Raw genomic sequence first — 24,383 nt, forward strand, 5'->3', positions numbered from 1 at the left:
GAGGATTGTATTTAAGACTTTCCACTTTCGAAATACACACAAATATATAATCAAGATACAAAAATTTTAGATAAAGCCGTTTGATAGCTTTCCTCCCAAATATATATTTATTTCTCTTTCAGTGTGGAAAGCATGAGAAGTGATGCATTCTCCCTGTCAACTATGAAGCCAAAGGGTCCTCTCTCCCATTATATATACTCTGAACACTGCCATTCAGCAACAGTAATTTTGGAATGGGTTCGTGGGCTTCAATCAGTCAGCTATTCCATAAACATTTACCAAGAGCCCTACTTATGCCAAGCCAAGCATTGTGATACATAGACAAAAGATGGCTTCTACTCTCAAAAAAAATCTGAATTAGAATTGGGAAGACACACAGTAAACAAACTATTATACTGGGATAAATGCTATGGAATCCGCAAAAACTCAAAAGATGAGGCCTTTACCACACACTGAAAACGACAGAATACCAGCAGAGGCTTCTAGTGCAGAATTTGGCCAAGCATACCTGGCAAGTACTCAGAAGCAAGCAGCCAGGTATGAGCAGAGCAACTTGGGGTGTGAATGTGTTAGAGGATATGGGAGCAATTTGGATATAAGGTCTATGAACTGAGCTGAGTCCAGATATTGTAGGCCCTCCTGTGTCATGTACAAAAGACATTGAGTTTTATGCAGAGGTACAAAGATAGCACTGCTGGCTTGTTACCAGAGAAATAGCATGAACTGGGAGGTTTTAGGAAGGTTGCTCTAAAATAGAGAACAGTTTGGAATGGGGTAGATATTAGAGATGAGGAGAACATCAAGGTAGGTGCCCCAACACTGGAAGTTCCAAGTGAAAAATTATGTGATCTAGGCTGATTGTGTACGTCTGAGTAACAGGGGATAGGGGACACACAGAAGCAATATTTTGGAGAATAAGTTGCCCAAATTTGTTGACATTCTAGGATGATGGATAAGGAAGAGTCTGGGATAACACGCAGTATTCCAACCAGGAAAATTGTGATGCCTTCTCTCAAAGAACAGAGTTTGGTAAAAAGGAAAAGGAATATTTTTAGTTTTAGTTATTTTTCCTTAATTAAAAAAAACCTCTGATTGCTTTATTTCTAACATCCCTAGTAGTGTAGCACTACTAAATAAGATTCCATTAGTTACAATGATAGTGATAACACCCACAGGATGTTTTAAAAATAATAGTCAAGCAAATGGCTTGACCCATACTCCCCAGAATAAAGAAATGCAGGAAGAAATGCACATAACCAAGAACAATAAATAAGAAAATAATAATATAAATAGGAGAATATATTTCTGCAAGTGCAAATACAAGACATGACCAAAATGAGCATGACTCATACTTCAGTGGATTTACCTTCTTCAGCCAAAAATCATATTCAGCTTCCTACAGGAAGTTTGCACTGTAAGTCCATGCTGCCTCCCACTCTTTTCCCCAAAGGGAACATTCAGATTTATCTTCCTCATGAACACTGACAAAAACAAACCCTAACTAGAATTTAGAGTTTATCTAAATTTGGAAGAACCAAGGAAGAACAGTTATCTCTAACTCAAATGCTCTTGACAACGGTCAGATAACAGAAGTTGGTAAAGAAGCATGGATGCAATGTAATAGGGAGTGGTGAAGACTACAGCAAATGAAAGCATGCTTGTCCCCCACATCAGTGGTTTTAAAACACAGTTGCAACTCCTTGTCACTTAGCTCATCAAGAAGAGGTATCTATGACCACTCTGCTTGCATCTTGGTGGGCTTATGACTACTTCAACCAATACAGTACAAGACGGTAGCACAGTATGACTTCTGAGACTAGGTCACAAAATGTCAGGTGGCTTTTACCTTGTTCTGCTAGAGCACTTGCCCTTGGATCACAGAACCACATTGAAGGAGCCCTAACTATCTTGAGGTGCCATGTTGCAGAAGACACATTAAAAGAATACATGGAAATTCTGGAATCTGCATCAAAATTCGGGGGATGCTCAAGGAACTACAAGTCATCCCAGCTCAGGTATATGATACATGAATAAAGTTATCTCCGGATGGTCCCAGACCCCAGAATGTAAGTCTCCTCAGCAGAAGCCCGAGACATTGTGGAATAGAAACAAACCATACCTACTATGCCTTGTCCAAATTCCTGAGCCACAGAATCTATAAACATAATGAAAGGCTGATGTTTCATTACACTAAGTGTTGAGATGGTTTGTTACATAGCAACAGAAAACCAGAACACCTCCCACTAAAGAGGCAGCCACTGTGCTGTTTCCACTGACTGTTGCCAGGTACCGATGCACGGCCAGTGTTAGGCGACCTTCCAGTTTACTAAGAGAAAACAGATACTTAGATTTGTCTATGAATTTTCCAATTGTCCAAACATCATTTGGGACAAATAAAACCTGACTGTGATGGCGTTTGGCCCTTGGACCACAGTTGCAACTCCTCATGTAGTATGTAGATTATCTGGAGGCAGATATGTGCCTTCACAGACAGCTACTTCCAACGAGCATACACAGTCAGTGGTTCAGACCACTTTGCCATTACTACTCTGCACCACACAGGCTTTTGTTGTTGTTTTTCTTTAGATAATGTTAGGCAAGAATCAGCTCTAGTGAGGAGTGAGATATTTCCAAAAACATTCCAGGATTTGCTCTAGTTCTGTATCTTTAATGGGTTTTAAGGTCCATTTGCTAACACCTTAAAGTCATGATGATGGCAACAGACATTAAGGGCCAGTTAAGTTTGGAAGTCATAAATATAAGCTTAAATGGCATGCCTGGAATCTATGACCTATAAAGCACGAATTCCACTGTTGAATAAAAAGTGAACCACATACATAACAATAACTCAACAAAATATAAATATATAAATAAATGAATGAAGAAATAACCATCTCAACAAATGATTGATCTTACCTTCCCTTACACTGTATTTTGGCATCTCCCTAAAGTCAAAATCACGACCTAACTTAGGTCTCCTTCAGTCTTAAACTAATGTAAATGTTTAACTCTGTAAAACAGAAACTACAAATTCTCAGAAGTTCCTACTACCAATGCAGACCTATCTGTACAACTAGTTCATTATAGTCCACTATAGATTAAAGCCTGTGCCCAAAAGTATTAAACAACCAACAAAAAAGGTCATTCTCTGTGAACAATTCAGTAGAAGGTTTTGCATACAAGTCAACATTTAGTGCTAAAAGAAAAGGGGGGAAAAAAAGGAAGAGACTTCTATTTGCATGTCTGCAATTTTCCCCAAATATCACCGAGGCCTAAATTAATCTTCTTGTAAGTGACTACGGTTCTATTTGTTTGTCTGTTTGTTTTAATTTTCTTTATAAGGATCACAGAAAAGAAGTCACATGAGACTGAGGAAAGAGTGTTTACTTTCAAATAGGTTGTATTCAACAAATTAGCATTCTATTTACTTTCTGTGAAATCACTGTACCACAGCCATCTGTACTAGTGACTATGATATAAATTACCATATCAAGATTGAATATTAAAAAGACTTGGATATGTACTCAAGCAGCAAATTCAAAGATATCACCACGCCTTCAGAGCAGGGTGGCTCAGAATGGCCAGATTTGACACCATGACCAAAAAGATTCTTTGCTTTCCTTTTGGGCTGCTTGAGTTAGACCAGACCCTGGGCCAGTATGCACAGAGATATCCTTGAGAAAGATGAAGACTGTCTGCTTCCCCTTAGCTGAATTACAAATGAAGAGTTTTTTGAGGTCTGATATGGGGTGCCAAGGAAATTTTGTTTTATATGGTATTTATAAATGAATGCTAAAGACCATGATATGCTAAGAATTTACAAGACAATGAGATGAAACATCCTGAGACAAATCCCAGGCTGCCAGCTCTTCTAATAATGTTCCTTTTGCTGTGCCTGCCCTTTATCACATGTGTTGGGTGAGCCTAGAGGAGGAAAAGGAAGGGAAAGCTTGAAAAAAAATTATTCTGAAGCTTATAAAGTCACTGTGAAAGCTTCTCTCTCTGAGTCAAGCTGGGTTTAAGACATTCTTCGACCCTATGGCAGGCAAGTGGTTCACCATGTGCCCAATCAATTATCTCAAGATCCTGCTCACCAAACCAGGCACTTCTTCATTTACATCAACACAGGATTCCAGGAGATGTGACTACAGAGAATAAAAGATCATATGTTGTAACCTATACCACTACTTCAAAATACTCTACTGCAGTGGAACTATATCTTCAGTGAGTTACCAAAGTCAATGTCAGTTGATGTGTATATCTGGATGTGTGTGTGCAGTGGGGTGATAGGGAGAGACTGTGCTAACACAAAACTTCATTGTATAGATAAAATTAGAAATTTAGTTTAGTTTCTTCTGGGCTAATGAAATTTGGTATCTTGAATACTATAAAAACCAGTCCTTAAGAAAGAATATAACATATTCTTATAAGAACTCAGAATTGAAAGCAGACATGCGACTAAGAAACCTAAACTTGAACTCACCGTTTCTGAATGGCAATCTACTGATGTCACAATAAAAATCACCTTTTTCTAATTAAGCCAATAAAACATGAATTATGTCCAAAGGGTTCCAGAGTGAATAATGGAGATTCAAAAAGGAAAAGGCTGAGTTGGTGGATTCAAATATAAATATTATGTTTCTTAGTAGAAGTTTATTGTTTCTTATAGTGAGCATTCAATATTATCAGCACCTCAGCAGCTATAGGCTGAAAATTGCAAAACCTTGGTTTCCTTTAAATAATTTATATTTTGTTTCCTTTACAGCCCCAGAAGGCATAATGAAATAATGAACAGATGGTGGACATGAAGGAGGAGAAACTGAAGGTGAAAGTTTTCAAAGATATACCAATTTATATATCTGTCTCTGAAAAACAAAAGCCCTATGCCTGTAAATTAACTTGACTGTATGTTTTTCACAACACACCTATCATTGCAGCTGAAATCAGGTGACAAGGAGAATCAAAAAATATGTGGGACCATCCATTTATGGATGTTATGTGGGACCATCCATTTACTGGACTAGAAATCTGCATGATGTGTCCAAAATGTTTGCTTCTTTTGGTGTCACCGTGGGTAACACCAGAGGTTTTCAAGTCAGTTTTGTAAAGTCAGCTTTGTTCAATTAAGAGCTTAAGCAGAAATGGGAACAAACAAACCACCCAAACGTAGAGTTTGCTCCAGTTGAAGCTGGAGCTGTGCAAGGGATCAGTGGGGTGGCAGAGTCTGCCTACTCTTCCCTATGCACTCCCAACAGCCCCAAGGAGGCTCCACAGACCTTCTAGGGCTCAAAGGAGCACAGTCTGGAAACAATCTGAGATTTAAGATAGAACACAACAAGCTAAAATGAGGTCAAAATACTAAAGTGGAAAAACATCAAAGTAAATGAAATGTAAAAGTTAAATTAATTTTACTATACTAGACTAGCCAAAGGGTCCACAAGGTTGCAAGATTATTTTTCTACCTTTATTGTTTAAACAGAATTAGTTTATTGATTTTCACTTAGCAGAATATTTAGAATATTTCTGCCTCCCAGGCAACTAGGTACTATTTTCCCCCCAAAAAAATTACATCTTCATTTTGACTCAGAAGATATTAGTCAGAAGATAGATTTTCTTAACTGATGACTCCTTCGTTGTACAAATTCTCCAGTAATTCAGCATAACCTTTACTAGAAAAATAAAATAAGTAAAAAGCGATTAAATCATGGTACAAATCTGGGTATATAAAGCCCTCAAGCACTCATCATTGTAAAACCTCTTTGTTCAGGAACGCTTAATGCTATGGTTTGAGTGTGTTCCCCAAAGTTTACATGTTAGAAACGTAATCCTCAATGTAGCAGTGTTGGGAGATGGGGCCTAATAAGAGATGATTAGGTCATGAGGGCTCTGCCTTCATGAATGGATTAATATTGTGATCATAGAGGTGGGTTAGTTATCAAGATAGTGGGCCTGTTATAAAAACAAGTTTGGCTCCCTCTTGCTTGCTTGCTCTCTTGTGCCCTCTTGCCCTCTTGCCTCCCATCATGGGATGATGTGGCACAGAGGCACTGGCTAGATGTCATGCTCATGGACTTACCAGCCTCCAGAATCATAAGCCAAATAAATGTCTGTTCATTATTAATTACCCAGTCTGTGGTATTCTGTAATTGCAACACAAAATGAACCAAGACATTGAAAAGAAATTTTAAAAACAAACTATTCAACTTGGAGTTCAATTTAAAATCCCAACAAGATTTTTTTAACGCTAAGGAACTAGCCTTCCTTGTCCACTTAATCACAAGGTTCAAAGAATGACGAACATTTTATATTCCTATCTGCGTGAGAAACTAATATTGCTATTAGAAAACATTCTTGGATTGTATTTCATGCCCTAAGTGATCTGGCCTTGACTTACTTTCCAAAAGTACCTGCCACCACCTAACAAAGACCTAAGCACAGACCTACTCAACTCCTCACTGTTCCTTTAACACAATTTTCTCACTTCCACCTCTACACTTTCTCTCCCAGACTTCCTCACCGCTCCTGCCAGCCTATCTAAATTCAACCATTCCTTAACAATCAACCCCACAACCAACCTTGGAGAAGCCATCCCTGACAATAGCAGCCAGTGACCGATCTTCCAGGCTCACAGCACCAATTGCTAATTCTGTCCATTTTCTTGCTTAACCACACATCTTTATTGTTACTTACCTCCTTCCATGGATGTGTCTGACCGTGAAACACCTCACATAATACCTACTACCACGCTGTACCCCCATGGAATACACAATAAATATTTGTTGAATAAATGAGTATGTGTTTATTCTCAATCTCTCATCTACACATGGAACAGTACAGAGATTTACACAAAGCAAATGAAATATGAGCAGAATTTGGTTTCCTACTACTACTCACATCCATGAGTCTTATCAGCTCATGCTTCCCCTTATTGCCATTTACGTTTCTTTTACTACGTTGTTTATCTCAGGACACACTCTGATTAGCCTTTAATTTGTTGTAATAAATCTCTATTATCCCTGACATTATTTAGCATGCATGGCTGCCTAATTAGTCAAGGCAATGATTTATAATGAAATTGCCATAGATTTTGCCCTTCCCTTCAGTTAATGCTACCCTCCCCATTTCACTGAAGAGCCTTACTCCAAACTAGTTCAAATGTCAGCTGTAAAGTAATACAAGTAAAGTGCCTAAGAAAGGAGAAAATGTCTGGTCTTTTGCCTAAAGGTTCCAGGAAAAAATCATCAAAACCCATTTAAATGGGACATAACTAAAACACACGAAGAGCCTGGTGCCACTGTTTCACCATTAGATTACTCTCTTCCAAACTTTAGTTGATAAGCCACACTCTCCCATGTAGTACAAAGACAGCAAAGAGGCCTGAGAAAATCAGGTCTACAATGGAGTAGAAAGGGAAATCCTTCTCTCTGATTTTCCAGAGCACTATCCTACTAAGCAACGTGGAGAACTATGTAAGGGACTACACGTAGAATGCACATGTCATGCATATGGCCAGTCCATTTGTAGTCTGCCATCTGAGACCTGACCAAGCAAAAGAAAGCTACTATCCACAGATTTTGGAAGTATACCAATTACAAATCCCAAGTCACCTCTACTATAGCCTCTTTAGCTCCCTGTTTGCTGAGAAGTGTTCAGACTCATCACTGTGGTGCTTCAAAGAGGATGCAGTTTATTCTGATATTGCTAGATGAATTGCTGCAATCCTGACAGGTTTCTGACCAGGCACAGGAGTGCAGAGAGAATGTAGAACAATGGTTCTTTATGTCATGCCATGCATGGTGAACTTCTCACCTACACACAGAATTCCTGTCAGAACAAACATATCCTCATTGCTCCATGTCAGAAGTCCAGGCCCAGGTGCACAACTCCTGGAGGAAGTCAGGTGAGTAGCAGGTAGGGAGAAAAGCCGCCAGTCCAAGCCAACTAGACATACAGGTAGATTAATCCCCTTTCTTACTTTCCTTGTAAGAGGAAGGGCAAGAAGCTGGAAGCAGCATGGACTGTGGTTTCCGGCTTCCTCACCCAGAACCTGCCTAAATAAAACTGAGTTAACACTGTGGCTTCCATGTTTATTAACATACAAACCTGTGTGAAATCAGACTTTCTATAATGGATGGGATTTAAAAAATAAGGTCTTAAAACGTGTTCAGCACTATAAATGGACTTCGTTGCAGTGTTGAATCTGAACACTTCATTATATGTCGTTATTATTCCAAAACAATGAATAGTCATGTAAGGATCACGAGGTCAGGAGATCGAGACCATCCTGGCTAACACGGTGAAACCCCGTCTCTACTAAAAAATACAAAAAACTAGCCGGGCGAGGCGGCGGGCGCCTGTAGTCCCAGCTACCCGGGAGGCTGAGGCAGGAGAATGGCGTAAACCCGGGAGGCGGAGCTTGCAGTGAGCTGAGATCTGGCCACTGCACTCCAGCCTGGGCGACAGAGCGAGACTCCGTCTCAAAAAAAAAAAAAAAAAGAATACAATGTTATCACTATTTCTTTGGAGAAAAAGATTGCCCTTTAGTAAATGTATGTAATTTTTCACTGTAAGTGTTTGAAGGATCTTCTTCCATGAAATTAGGATGTTAGCAGATGATTATTTTTACCATCTACACCTAATGAAGTAAAAAGCTAGCAATTCCAGGTTTATTCTCAGGTTTTATTTACCTGTGAAATCTAAATTCTGGTACTACTGACTCAGAAAAATCTCTATGCTAAGCCCCTTGCTTGATGGATAAATTATTTTGCCCACAGAGGTTGATGGTGTACTAAAGGCTACACAGCAAAAAAGTGGCAAAGCCAGTTCTGAATCTAAAACTCCAGCTGGGTAGGCATGCCATCATCAAGCCCTTTAGGAAGTTGGTGTATCACACTATTCTTTTTAAACCCCATGGGAATTTAAGTCAATTATTTTAAAGTGTTTTAAACACATTTTCAATAAATGTCATTTTTATTCATAATTAAAATAGAATGTATCTAAAGGAGGTTTATAAAATTGTTTTTCATTGCTGTAAAACTGTAAATAAAGCTTAGATGCCATATGTCAATTTAAGGTAACCATATATTACCTTAACATATGGGTGAAAGTCCACAGGGATACTCGAAATGTAAAAATAACTACATATGCTTTGCGAATAGAAATAATCAAACCAGCTTAGCTCCCTTTTTCAAATGAATGCGTTTTATATACCTGGCTGTACAGACTCTGCCAAAAATGGTTCCACTAAAGACAGATTTATGTGCTAGGCCAATAAGCTCCAAAGTGGGCAATTTTGAGACTGCAATGGGAAAAAAGCCAAAGAAATTAAAGATGAAAACCACATGGCACATAGTTTTAGAATAAGGGACTGAAAACTTGAACTCAATCTCCATTTAGGTGCTAAAGAGATACAGAAAAAAAAAAAAAAAACCCACAATTTTCAAGCCTGTTCTTCCACAGATTTTGAAAAGCTTGATTCCAAACTGTTTCTCATGAAAGTCACTATACTGGGGGAGCTATTCATGGCAAACCACCTGGATAATGTTTATTCCTAGACCTCAAATTGATCATAATTATAAATGTACTCTCTTCATAAGTGTCCTCATATGTAAAATAAGCTGCTAAATTCAGCCACTTTCTCCAATGACTCCATAACCAGGGAAATTCTGGTCAGCTTTTATAACAGTGAAGAGGACTGCCCTGCCAATCAACATAAGACCATTAACAACATGCACAGCCAAACAGATTCCTTTAAATTCTTCACAGCATCCCCCTCAAAAACTGATGTCTCACAATTGCCTTTGTCTGTTACTTTCACTCTCTCTTCCTTACTATAAGTTGAGTCTTACCTCACTTTCCTGTTAAATCACATGTAATCCATCATCCACAGATATGACTAATGACTTGCTTTTCAGGGTCTTATTATTCTGTTTGGGTGGATGGGTGAATTGGCACTTGCTGTCTAGGGAAACAGAAGAGATGCTGAATTAATGAGCTTGGTTAATTTGAATTCTCAAGAGTGGTTCAACAGACCAGGCTGCTATGAACAAAAATCTGCAACTCAGGTATTTTGACCTTTTAAATACCATCAAAAGAGGAATATAAGTGTACTTTGCTTCTGCCTATAGTAGCATAAATCAGAATAACTGGCTTAATTAGTTTTGTTTGCAGTAAGCTGAGTTATTAAAAAACGCAACTCCTTGAGAGCATTTGGTGTTGCCATCTGGCCCATCCCTTTGCTCCTGGTCTCTTTCCCTTCTGTTTCTTGCATTCCAGAAACCAACACTTCCCCAGACACAGCACTTTGGCTGTGAATGCAAGTGGCTATGTAACGACCAGACTAAGGTCAGACCATCTTCTCAAGAATGTTTATCTGGAAGGAATATGGCCTTGGGGTGAGGAGGGTCTGTGTGGGAGGAAAAAGGATACTAAGGTTGTTGAACTCCCAGGTTAGGAATAGGAATACTCCTTCTATTAAAAATGCATTTTGGTAGTTGTCCATCCAGCTGTGAACTGTGTGTCCCATCTGGCTTAATCAGAGGTTTCCAGGCAATAGATCTGAGCTCACCTAATAGATCATCAGGTCTTCTCTGATACTTTCTAAGCCAGAGGCTAGTGATACTCATTTATCTCACACTCTCATCACTGCATGTGTCTAATTTTCTGGGATTTCCAATAAGAATTGAGAAAAACTGGTTCCTTATTCCATTTAGGGTCTCTATCATTAACATTACCTCTACCTCAAGTGGCCTCTATGTGTAGAAGAATAAACGTCTTCTTTAGACAATTGACTCCGTACCCTGGGAGTCAGCTTGATTCTTTCTAGTCCACTACTAACTGATATCTGGCCTTGGACAATTCACTAACCTTCTTTGGAAGTCACCCATTTCATTCAGAACATGAGTGGGTTGAGTACATCACAGCTCTAACATAGAATATACTTTATGGCTTTAAGTTCTATGATTCCATGATGTTCTAAACTAAATACAGCTATATTGCCCTCATTTCTTCCTATTCTTTAGCATTAATATATACATCTATTCTCATTTAACTGAATTAATAACTATATATATCAATATATGCATATATATAAATACACATGTACATATTCACTACCAATTGGGTTTCTTTTCTACTGATAAGAAAACACACACCATGCCCCCAAAAAGCAATTCACGCTTTTTAACATTTTTTAAGAACTAGCAATTATAGACACTTAGGAAGTTATAGCTATATACAGTCTAGATCAGGGGTTTCCCTAAAAGTCAAAAAGTCCCTCAATAATTAGAAGAAAGAAGAGAAGACTTTTCACTTTTCTTTATAATCAAGACCAGAAGGCAAAATTCTGAGTTTAATCCAATGATGACTATATTTGACTAGATTTCACTAGAAAAGCCAACTCACCCAGTGAGTATCAGAAACCACTTTCAAATGCCTGGCCTTCCAAAGTTAATCTAAATGTTCTATCCCTCAACCATACCAGCAGGCAATACTGGTGCTATAAATATTTTGTTTGCCAGGTTTTAAAATTTTTAAAGGATTTACTTTCCTTCATATGGCTGAAAATGAAGGTGAAGGAGGTATTAAAAAAGCCATTCAATATCTTTAAATGTAATGCATTTAACATTCTTAAATATACATACAAGAACACTAAATGCTGTGTGCGCGTCCGTGTGTGTGTGTGTGTGTGTGTGTGGAGAGAGATGAAATAATTGAAATACAGTTTTTGAGCAACTACCAAATCCACTCTTTTTCCCTTAGATATCTCCTGTCTCATAGAAAAGCCTATAGAAGGCCTAAATAACTAAGGTTCTGAAAAATTTTTAAATAAAAAATAAAACTATTAGATATAATTCCTGAAGTTTAACTTATCTGGTAATTGAATATGTGCCTAATTTTGATCAAGAGCCAGGACAAAGTCCCAAGACTTCTTGTATTCTTCCATAATGATTTGAGATAAAAATTCCATAATACACATAATTTGTATTATGTAAAAATGCTAAATGAACAGCCATCTGTGAATAACCCAGTTATTGCCTTTTATCTTTGGAACAACAAACCAGTATTGCCTTCATAAGGATGACAATGTAACCTGCTACTCCTCTGCCATTTTCCCTTTTCAAAAACACCTCTTCTGCCTCTCTGCTGCTAAAGGCTCCTCTGTCTAAGAAAGAGCAGAGGTTCTTTCTACTGGAAACACTTGAACGGCACTCTAAAGAGAAAGCAATTTATGTCAGGAGCAGCAGTAACTTGAACCTCACTCTTTTGCAGATTACAGACTTATAAATTAGAGCTGAGATTTTCTGTCTGTATCCTCAAGTGTCCCATGGTCTACTCTTGATATTGAATCTCAAACTTCCTAGCTCTCTTGAAAATCAGCCCATTTCAGAACAGGTAACTATTCTTAATATGTCCCAAAATCAAATTCAAAATAAATATTTTTTCCAAATATGCTCAATGCTCACCATTAATATTATGTATTAAAGTACTATCAAGGGCAACTTGGTTATACCAAAGTATCCAAGAAGCAAATATTTGAGTTGATAATATTATAGAAACATAGTGCCTCACTTATCTGTAGTTTAACAGATAAGTGTAGAAACAGATATCCGTAGAAACTCCGTCTCTACTAAAAATACAAAAATTAGCCGGGCGTGGTGGCACATGCCTGTAATCCTAGCTACTCAGGAGGCTGAGGCAGGAGAATCACTTGAACCAGGGAGTCGGAGGTTGCAGTGAGCCGAGATCACACCACTGCACTCCAGCCTGGCCACAGAGCGAGACTCCGTCTCAAAAAAAAAAAAAAAAAGTGAACTTTGTAAAGCTAAAATACTTACGGCACATGGACTATGCGCTGAAGCTCGTGTAGTTTACTCTTAGAAGGACACCTCATGGTTATTTATCCTTATTTTAAACACATTTCTAAGCAGAGCAGTTATCTGCATTCCCAAGCTATGACCAGCCATCGGAAACAGCAGAAAAGAATTTAGAAACAACGAGAAAAGGAGCTACAGTCAGGCCTGCTGAGGTCAGCAAGGAGTGCAGCTGACATCATGGCAGTACTAGAAGTGACTGGAAATCTATTTTTAGGAGATTTTTTTTAAAAAATACTCACACAGGGCCATTAAATGAAGGAATCCACAGTTCTATCTCTAACCATCAAAAGTAAGTCGTAGAGCCTAAGGTGATAAATTTCAGCCTGGAAAACTTACTCCACTCACAGATACACTGACCCAAAGTTGCTACACAAGTAAAACATTATACTTATTATTTTCTTAAAGCTTTGGCAAACTTTGACTTTATACTTAGTTCTGACCAGTGGAGATCGACTAAGATCCCTATATCTATGCCTCCAGAATAATCTGTCATTACTATGACTTAACTGTATAGCCTTACATGTTTTGTATTTGTATTGCATTCATTTATTCATGTACTTATGCATTTGTATTCACGTGTCTGATTCATTTGACACTTGTGAAAAGCTGTGACCCGATAAAATGGAATAACTCACCATAGCTTTTCACTTCCCCATCCTTCGTTCTAACCAATTTCAGTTGAAATGATAAATGCATCACTAATTCAAAGGTCATATTTTTTTCTACAGTATCTTTTGAAAAGTTGATGCCAGAAGATATAAACATTTCATTGGTTTCAACTGAGTCTAAAGGACAGGATTATAATCAGTTGAAAGAAATTCTTGGTTTACTTTATGGCAGCAACTAGCTTATGTGACAGGATGCCAAAGGCACTTGAACATTAGTTTGACCAAATAGAAGCCAACTGAATGTTTGGCATTGTGCAGACGCAATATTAAAGTTACTGAAATGTATATAAACATGTGAATATACATACATACACAATGTTGACAGACAGGCAATCTCCGTAGGAAAAAGATGAAAATGACCCTCCAGATTTAAATTACGTTTATAGCATTACATCATTGTCAGTGGAGTTGAAAACCTTACATTGTACTAGGAAATACCTTTCTAAGCCATCTAGGTTTTCCAATAGTCTTCCTCGGATATATATTGCAATTTTCTTAACAAACTACATTTTCAATATTAAGCTTTCTATGGTATTAAGTCAAAATGTATCCTTATGATAAATGTAATATGCTTTGCATTTACAAGTATGGTACAATAAATCAACTTTATCAAAAACTTAAGTCGATGTCTTACCAAACTGTACATAAGGTTACCAAATTACAGTATTGAAGCTTGAAGAACAAAAACCATTATTTATTTCTTTAACCATCTGTCAGTTCACACAATAGAAAATACACACAGAGGACCTCAATTAAAACCAGTTCTAGTATTCCATAATTGTAACTGCTAAAATTTTTCTCCCAGGAGACATTCAATTTCTATCGTCCAAATTCATTCACAAGTGATGTTCTGACTTTTTTCTTAAGCAAAATAAAAGATTTATGAGAGTAATTATTCATGCTATAGTACACACTACTTAATTCAATGACAATCCCGCTTCAGAGAAATACTGCTGGGGTCTTCCACACACAGGTTATCTGACCCCTCGTAGACAAGGCCACTTTGTGTTATCAACATTTTTTGTTTACTCATTAATAACCTCAACGGAGGATAAGGAGCAGTCTTAAAACTCAGGGTGAAACCTATAAAGTGGGAGATTTGAAACGCAATATTCTCTTGTGGGAAATACCCATTAGCATTGCAGGCAGTGCATGATCTACAGGTGTCACCGACCTCTACCGTAAATAGGTTAGAAACTCATGTGCTTCTTTTTCTATCTGGATGTGAAAGCTTTAAAAAGTAAAGCAGTCATGAGCCTACTCATATGCCAGAGTTTCCCTCAAATTAGCCTAACAACTCCACCCATCAAAAACACAAATTTTCAACTCATATCCCAAAATAGTATGCTATTAGATAACTTTAGTCTAGAATGGAAAGAAGTTTTATAGTAACAGCATCAGTCCTTCTCAGTCCTGGAGTTAAGCAAAGGAAAAGGAGAAGTTTTCTTCTTCCCAGGAAGCCTGAGTATTTGAAACCTTCACTCACACCAACCCATCTTAAGCAAAATCACTCATTGAGGACAATGGTTTCCAACTGGTCCACTCATTAGAATCACCTGAGGAGCTCTTTTTGCAAAGTGCCCAAGTCCAGTGCCAGACCAACTCAATTTGCATCTCAGAGTGCAGTGCAGGGCTCAGCCCCCGGTATTTTTTCAAAGCTATCACAGTGATTTTAATCTGCAGCTAGATTGAAAACCACTGCTCTAAAGCAATGGTTTTCAACCAGGGGCAATCTTGCCTACCACGCCCCCCAACTGTGGAACATTTGGCAGTGTCTAGAGACATTTTTTATTATCACAACTAGGGGAATGCTCAGAAGTAAAGCTCAGGGATGCTGCTGAACCTCCTGAAATGCATAAGGCAGCATCTCACAACAAAGAATTATCTGGCCCAAAATAGTAACAGTGTAACTGTAAAGAAATCCTGAACTAGAAGAATTGTTGGGAGAAGCAGCCTGCTCTTTCCATCTCGAGAGATACCCTCACAAAACAAGAAAAGAATCAATAGGAAGCTTTCAGGAGGAAGACTTACAACCCTGACACTCCATTCAGCAAGACCAAAGTAGCTCTAAATGGACCTAGTTTAATGCAGGTGAATGACTTCCTCATGCTTGCTCTCACTGGCTGGAGTGATGTTTAAGGAGGGCATAATGTTACTCTCACTGAAACTTGCTCTGACAAGGCAAAGGCAATCAGACCCACCAGGATGATTAAACAATTCCTTTTTTTTTTTTAGAAGATGAAGAAGAAAGAAGATAATGAAGAGTACCATTTCTTTGTCTATTTATTCCTTCTCATTTGCCGGTCACCAGCAATATGTGCTTCTAGAATTAATATCAAACTATTTTTACTATTTTTCTCTTCTGCATTCATTATGTCCAGTGGGTGAACTACTTGTAAGGATCTCTGATCATCACAATCTTCTTTGTCTTGAAGGCCAATAACAAACACAGCTATTGCTAGAAGAGCCTAAATCATCCAAGACATCCATGACCCGAGCTAAATAGTTACCTGTTAAAAAGCAAAGTCCTGCCAGCTAGTATCTGGAAGCAAAACTACTTCATTTCGTTGTGGAAGGAAACACTTTCACCTAAGAAAATTCCATTCAACCTTGGGTGTCAATGGAATTAAGTAAGTGAAACCCCCATTCTCAATAGTTGAGGCGGTCAGTTTATGAACACTTATAAATAGCAGTGATTACTCGATTACTTAATTTACAAATATGAAATAAGCAAGCAACATGAATGAATAGACAAATGCCTTAATGCCTAGATGTGATACGTGTTGAATCTACTTCCTATTTGAAAATGGAACTCTACACAAACTAGAAAGAAATCATTGAACAATAACTTCTAAAGAATTAAATGCATTTTTGAGAATTTTGTTTAGTTTGGAGGTTTAAATATTTCTTTTGTTTTTGCTTTTGTTGTTTTCTAAACACCTACTAATTAAGAAATTATTACAGAGACTTAAGATGCTTTTAAGAGAGGAAAAATACCTAAAATTTATCTTTGCATTCCCAAAAGAAACTCTTAAATGAGTTCAACTCTTTTATCCACCAAGTTTGTAATTATAACCACAAGAAGATTTATAAATGCTCAAGGCATAGTCAACGAAAACAGTCATCTTTTTCACTGATGTTCTCTCAGTGTGCATATGTGTGTGTTTTGGGAAGGAATGCATATCTTTACAGGTAGGACAACACCCTGCCAATGTATATTTCATTTCTGTTTCAGTCTGCCATAATGCACACACACTTCCCATTTGTTTTCACGTGCTTTTTGTTCATCTAAAAACATGCAAGTGCTCATCCAAACACTCATATTTCACACTAACCCCAAACAGAATGACTCTGGAAATGAGTCAGCAAATCTGCAATTCTGAATTAACCTTGATACTGCTTCCTATCTATTTATACACCAATGATTCAAACAAATTGTGTGAGGATTTAAAAATGTGAAAAAGCATGTCTTACCATCCATATCAAAAATTAATTTGTAATGGCAGGATAAATACAAGTTTACCAATGCCCATGTTTATAGGCTGATGATCCATAAACATCTCATTGTGCCACTTCATTTTCCAATTAATTACTGAAATTAAAATACAATGCAAATGCACTGCAAATATACTCTGAGGATATCAACTGTCAGCACAAGATTGGTCACTTAAGAATGAGAAAACTCGAAGTAGACATAAGATTTGAACTTCAGTATCATTCTATTACATCAGTTTTAACTAAATTAAATTGTTAAATTTTAAGAAACATTTACCTGCCCCACTAAGTTTATCTGTATCCAGGCAATAAGCTACGATGTAATGTCATCTTTACCAGGAGATACACCTTACTTACAATGCAAGGCATTGTTTAAAAGCTGCATGTAAAAACTTTTCTTAGAAGTCAAATTATATGGTGATTAAACTAGAGTTCTTTATATAAAGAAGCCCTTTTGTAAAGAGAAATTGTTTTTTAAGTGATCCACTTGTCCCTAATATTTTCTTTCTAGTTTAAGAGACAAAGTTTCCTTATAATGGTGCATATACTTACTTCTCAAGCTCATTAAGAAGTAATCAAGAAATGGAAAAATCATTAACTTTACCTTCCCATTACTCCATTATGCCCCCTCCAAAGACAAGCTTCATGGCCAATGACCAATCTCATGATAGTAACACAACCAAACCTTCTTTCTAAATGACTTCCATCTCTTGTACAGAATTGGGCAGCCAAGACTGCCTACAGCAATGGGGTAGGGATGGGGGCAGCATCTCCACAGCTCTTGGAAACAGTGAGTGAAGGTTCAACCTTGGAAAGGCACCAGCCAGGAAGCCTCAACACAACAGGTGAATTGGCTTCTCTGGGCCTCCACCTCCCAACAACAGAGAAAGCAGTAACCGCCCATCTTTCCCAACCTTTTTATTTCCACCTGTGCTTAAAAGAATATTGCATGCATTTGAAGTCAAGTTTCAGGAGTCAATTTTCAGCACTATGAAAAAAGGATTAAGATAAAATAGGAATCCAACAGGTAAATCCCCAAATACAATATTGAAAAGTACCCCTTCTTGTCACTGCTAAAACTGGCAGCCTCCTCCACTACTGCTTGGAGTTGGCTGAAGACTCCAGAGCACCTTTCAAACAAAGCAAAAACCCTCAGATATTTTCAATGAAAACAAAACCCCACAGTTTATAAAATCAATTGTTTTAGCTCCAACTCAACCACAGGTAACATAAAAGGATTGTGGAGTGGTTTTTGTTTTTTATTCTTTAAGAAATGATTTTTCTCTCTTAAGTTCAAAGTGGTTTCAGATCCAAGACTCAGAAAATTAAAACTCTTCGAAAAGGTTTAAAAGCTCAGGTTTAACACTGCCTCAGCAAATGTAGCGGACGTTAGGCTTTAGAAACCAAGGGTGTCCAAACACATCTGTACATTTTAAAAAGATACTTTCAAACAATCAGAAAAGATGTCTCTTGCAATGTAAGAGAGCATATTATTTGGAATATGTATAAGGGAGTTTGATGACAGTGTTGGTGGATTTTGAGTGAGTAGAAAGGGAATCAGCTCATGCATTTTAGATGCAAAGAAGTGTCACAGATTCAGGCCCCCAATACAATGGGAAAAATCCTCAAGGTAAAGTCAGGCATATTTGTAGCCATTTGGGCAAACCAGCATCAAGCCTGTTTAGGAACATCATACTTCTTTTTTAATGTTATTGGTTTTTCATAGAAATATTCATTTCTTCTTGTACATAACCTATTAACTGGATACAAAATCCTTTTGGCAACCATTCCACAGACAAGCTCTAGCAGGAAACAGCACACCACTAAGAGAATGCTCAGGTTTAAGATGAAAGACTCTTAAAATGGTTGTATTTTTCATCTCCAATACCCACAGATTTCCCCTTGACAACTCAGGGTCCTAAGGAATTACCGTTCCTCTCCCTCCCATAACCCCTCATCCCCAACCTTCTTCACACTGACTGATAACTGTATAGAATAAAAACAGATGGAGGGGAAGAACCCCACATCATGATTTTGGGTCCCACATTTGCTCCTTCTCCAAACCCACTCCCTACCTAGCACCTGCACTTTCTTACATGGCTGGAAAGCCCATCATCATTCATAACTGTCTACTGAGTTCCCCAGCCCAAGCAGCACCCCAGCACGTACTGACCCACCGTTCATGCCACTGTAGACATTCCGGTGATGGGGTGACCCGTCCTCCTGCGCCTGCCGTCTGAGGGTGCCCTCCCTGCTGCCTCCGCCACTGCCTCCACCTCCTCCACCGCCTCCTCCGTGTTTGTGATCAGGGCTCCCTCCATAATGTTGTTTGAGGTGCTCCGGGCTGGTGCCCCTGGCTCTGGGAAGATGCTCTAGGCTCCCCCCGAGGGCGTGTTTCTGAAGATGCTCTGGGCTCCCTCCACTGTGCCTGGCGTGTTCAGGGCTGCTCCCTGACCGGTGCTTCTGGAAGTGTTCCGGGCTCCCACTCAGCACGTGCTTAGGCAGTGTTTCGGGGCTGCTCCCTGGATGCGGGTGCCTTTGCTGTTCGGGGCTGCCCTTGCACAAGGGTTTGTGGTGCTCCGGGCTAGGTCCTTTGAGTGCTTTGGGGTGATCTGGGGTCCCACAGGCCCTGGGTTTCTGTGGATGCTCGGGGCTGGCGCTCCTGTGCTTGGAGTGCTCTGGGCTGCCCTCGCTCCGGGGCTTCTGCAGGTGCTCCGGGCTGCCACTGCTCGCGTGGTGCTTGTGGTGGTCCGGGCTGTCAGTGCTGCCAGTGCTGGAGGTGCTGCTGCCGTCACCCACATCCCGCACGTAGGGTGTGGTGGAGGCTGTGAGTTGGCACAGGCTGGCCTGGCTGTCGATGGAGCAGCGGCTGCCTGCGCAGCCTGCACCCTTCTCCTCATCTAGAAGCACACAGAGCTCCTTGAGCTCCATGTTCTCCTTCACCACTTCCTCCTGCTTCACCTCCAGCTCCTTCAGCTTCTGCAGGTATAAGGCCACTTCCTTGTGCATCACCCCGGCAGTGTAGCGACCCAGTCTCTGCCACTCCCGGGACACCCTCTTGCCTTTCTGCCGGTCATCATCCAGGAAACAGCAGAGGTCCCTCAGTTCCTGGTTGTCCTCCTGGAGTTTCTGGTTGATATCCTGAAAAGACAGACACAACCATTCAAGGGAAGCACGCATCTGAGGTGTCAGCAGGCTCAGACTTCCTGGAAAGGGAGAGCCTGCAACTGCTGAATTATCTGTGAGGTTAGCGGAGGAGGTAAGGGAGTAGGAGGAAACTGAAGATTTGTAGCTGTCCATAAAAATGAAACTAACTTAAGTATCAGTTCTATCCCTGAACAATACTTTACTTGCATTATGTCATCTAATTTTTACCCACACATTTAGGGGATAATAATTATTATGGCTCTTATACAGAAGAGGAAACCGGACCTCACAAAGCTTCACTTGTCCAAGGTCACCCAGTCAGTAGTTAGGGAGCAACCAGCTCATTAACAAGAAATAACTCACTAGAAGAAAAACAAGGCTCCCCGGCCCCACCCTCAAGAAAGAAAAATAACTGCTTGTGACCTATGAAATGCTTAAAAGCCCTGAGACAACAGACCTTTCAACAGAGTAAACAGCAAGCACTGCTTAGATCTTCAGCCCTGACATGGAATATGCAGCCCCAATTCCCCTGGTAGGGAAAGGCACAATTGCCCTCTAGTGGCATTTCAGCCCTGCACATCCAACCCCTACTTGCCACACCTACCTGAACATCTCCCTGGCATCTCTCATTTATCTCAAGCAACCTGAGTCTTAAATTAAGAGACCCCAAACTGCACCTCTCAGCAAATGCCACCTCTTTCTGTTCCACCGTTCTTTATATGAATCTGGGGTCATCCTTGGCATCTCCTTCTCCTTCAACCTTCCATTTCAAAACCAAATAAGGCTTTGGAGCTCTACCTCCAAAATTTAGCTCATCTTGTCATTCCCATGTTTGAAATCTTTTAATCTCATGGCCCTTAGGATACAATGCAAAATCCTTTAAGTCAAAGTCACACAAGGCCCCAGATGCATTGACTCAGCCTACTTCCCCCGCGTGAATGATGATTCATTTCTTTATTCACAAATATTCAGTAAGCATTTATTACTGTACCGGGTACCAGTCCAGGTGGTAGGGATATATCAGTGGACACAGCAAAGACCTTGATATCGTACAGCTTTTATTGTGGTGGGAAAGACTGGCAAAAAAACACGTATAGAACATAACGTCATGCAGTGAAAAGTTCTGGAAAGAAAATTGAAGCAGGTTAAAGAACACTCTTTTTCAAGAGAAGATACCTCTACAGAGAAGGGAAACATTTGAGCAGAGACCTGGGTGGAATGAAGGAGCCAACATTTGAGTGAAGATGATCCCAGGCAGGGAGAGGGTAAGTATAAAAGCCCTGAGACCAGCATGAGAGCAAGAGCTCAAGTACAGGGAGGTCACCATGCCTAAAGAACAGAGAGCAAGTCAACAGACATGGGAAAGGGGGTCTGAGAGGCATCAGAGCCTAGAATATGCAGGCCATGGTCAGTGACGGTAAAGGCTTTGGGTTGTTAGGTAGCTAAGGATAGAGGAGTAACATTACATGATTCCTTTTGTAAAGAGCCTCCATAGTTGTGTGGAAAACAGACTGGCTGGGGTAGGGGAGGAAAGAAGGGAGGGTCAGGATAAAGTGGAAGCTGCAAGATCAACAAGGAGGCTCCTGGGCTGGTCCAGGTAGAGGGAGATGATGGTGGTTTGGATGTGTGGTAGCAGTGGAGAAGGTGGGAACACCCCTCCTCATCATGCACTGAGGCTGTGTTTCAGGTCCTCAAAGGGCAAGGCCTTCCCCTCTTTCACTTGGAATGTTCTCCCCAGCCTTCTAGAAAACCATCAGGTCTCATTTTATAAGTCACTTCCCCATAGATACCGTTCTATAGAAGGTCCACCCCCAATCTATGGTCTACCATCATCCCTCGACTTACTACAACTTGTAAGCACAAATGTGTGAGTGTGATCATTCATTATAGACTACATCTTCTCTAGAATCACAAGAACTGAGACCTCATCTATTTACTTCGGTGTATCAAGAACACAGCACTCCCAGTGTAGATACCTGAAGCCAAGGAATTTTTAAAATGACTAGTGGAGTTGCCACCTATTTTCCATTTATGCATACAGTCAAGGGGCCAGCAGTTCCTTGAAGCACTGTAGTTTGGTAAGGATGAAACAGGGGCAGATACAGGGCTGCTACCTAAGATTTCACTGCTTCAAAAAGCCTGGAAATCTTTGGTCTTGCGAACCAATCCAGAACTAGAGGTATTCAGATAGGGGACTGCATTCACTTAGACTCAACATAGACTCAACAAATGCCCCTAACATAGACTAAAAAACAAATTAGAAAACACCTGTCAACCACATCCTCCACTTCCTGACAGTCATGGGAGTGAATTTGTGGGTCTTAGGAAGAAGCTTATGCAGCTTAGTTTCTAACTCCAGTTCTAACTCTTGGCATCACCAACAATTCTGTTTCTTTGTTTCTAATTCCCACCTTTCCTTTTTGCTTCTCATTGCCACTTTCTGATTTCAGGCCTGACCTTTGCCAATAGCCTCCCAGGCAGCCTCCCTGCCTTCGTTTGCCCCATCCACTCCTTCCCCTCACCCACTCCGACACAAGCACTCCGCAATCAGACTGACCTTCAAAAATACTCCCTGCTAAAGATGGCAACAACAGAAACTGGGGGCGACTGGGGGGTAGGAAGGGAGGTAAAGGTCAAAAAACTATTGGATACTATGCTCAGTACCTGGGTGATGGGATGAATCATACCCAAACCTCAGCATCACACAGTGTACTCAGGTAACAAACACGCACATGTACTCCCCAAATCTAAAATAAAAGTTGAAATTTAAAACAAACAAACAAAAAACAACACCAGCTGGGCGCAATGGCTCATATCTGTAATTCCAACACTTTGGGAGGCCGAGGCGGGTGGATCACTTGAGGTCAGGAGTTCAAGACCAATCTGGCCAACGTGGTAAAACCTGTCTCTACCAAAAATACAAAAATTAGCTAGGCATGGTGGCACGTGCCTGTAATCCCAGGTACCCAGGAACCTGAGGCAGGAGAATCACTTGAACCTGGGAGGAGGAGGTTGCAGTGAGCCAAGATCACGATACACTACAGCCTGGGCAACAGAGTGAGACCTTGTCTCAAAAACAAGAACAAAAACAAACAAACAAGAAAAAACACCAAAAGTACCCCTGCATGTTTTGCCTCTCCTGTTTATCAATCCCCATTACCTTTCCTTTGCCAGGAAAAATGAATACACCCCTCAGCCAGGCCTGAAAGGCTTTCCCCTGCCCTTCCACCTTTAGCTGTCAGCTAATTATGAACTACGATTATGTCTGTGCATTCCAACTAGAAAATGTCATCTTCTACCCCATATGAACCTAAAAGGAGAGATTCCTCCGCGAAGTTTCCCCTGGCACAGAACAGTACCCACGGATGAATGAATGAAGTAACTTTCCCACTCACTGTTTAAGGCCTGTATCACACTCTAGCTAGAACAATCACTGGGCATCCATTTTTTTCTCCTTTCTAATGTGGACATCTTAGCTTCTGGAGGGCAGGGTCTATTCCAAAAGTCTTTGAATATGCAACATATCTGGCATGGTGTTTTGCATACAGTGGACACTCAATATGTGTTTATGGACTGATCAGCCATATAAAGCCCCAGGCCTCTGGCCAAAACAGGCTACAGCTATAGCTATTGAGAAGAATTTCCTATTCTTTTCAGCAAGCACTAGCTACTGTCAGAGTCTACAGTACTAAGAGAATAAACTATCCCTTGATATTGATGCTTTAGAGGAAATCAGAAGCTGTGGATATTTGGAGAAAACAATAATACACAAAATTAATCTTTCTAAGCTCCAAAAATTATTCAACATTTAGTTTAATCCTGGTATTTGATAGAAAGTTCAAGTCATGTTCTCTTTCATCTAAATAAATTTTCATATGAAAATAATTCCCTTTGACTATGCTACAGCTATTTCTGATTTCTCTAGAGCTGGAAAGTAAACAGGACTGGTGCTACGCAGGACTTCACGGAGCTAATGCCTTTTCCAAAAGGAGTGAAACATACACTTCTCAGCACTCCAGATGGAGGAGATAGGAGCGGGTACTGGCCCACTTCCTTTTCTATATCACAGTTCCTTCTTTCTATTATTAGTTTTCTTGAGAATATTATTTACTATTCAGTTCTGAGCTATTTCCTTTGCCTTCTGATGAACAGCTAAGCAGCCAGCTTGATAATAACCTTGTGATCCAGCTTCTTCAAA

General features: G+C 39.8%; 2 protein-coding genes across 7 annotated transcripts in view; one reads left to right on the forward strand and one right to left on the reverse strand.

Annotated features, from left to right (window-relative positions):
* Positions 1–24,383, forward strand: part of EFEMP1 (EGF containing fibulin extracellular matrix protein 1) — a 1,044,090-nt gene that overhangs the window by 708,200 nt on the left and 311,507 nt on the right. The window lies entirely within an intron of this gene.
* CCDC85A (coiled-coil domain containing 85A) overlaps positions 1–24,383 on the reverse strand; it is a 195,365-nt gene that overhangs the window by 167,281 nt on the left and 3,701 nt on the right. For all 6 annotated transcript variants that reach the window (XM_050754684.1, XM_050754682.1, XM_050754681.1 and 3 more), the window contains exon 2: positions 19,216–20,179. In XM_050754684.1, the coding sequence (XP_050610641.1) occupies positions 19,216–20,179 (964 nt within the window). The remainder of the gene's footprint in view (positions 1–19,215; positions 20,180–24,383) is intronic.

The sequence above is a fragment of the Macaca thibetana genome, chromosome 13, assembly GCF_024542745.1.
Source record: "Macaca thibetana thibetana isolate TM-01 chromosome 13, ASM2454274v1, whole genome shotgun sequence".
Taxonomy (NCBI): Eukaryota; Metazoa; Chordata; class Mammalia; order Primates; family Cercopithecidae; genus Macaca; species Macaca thibetana.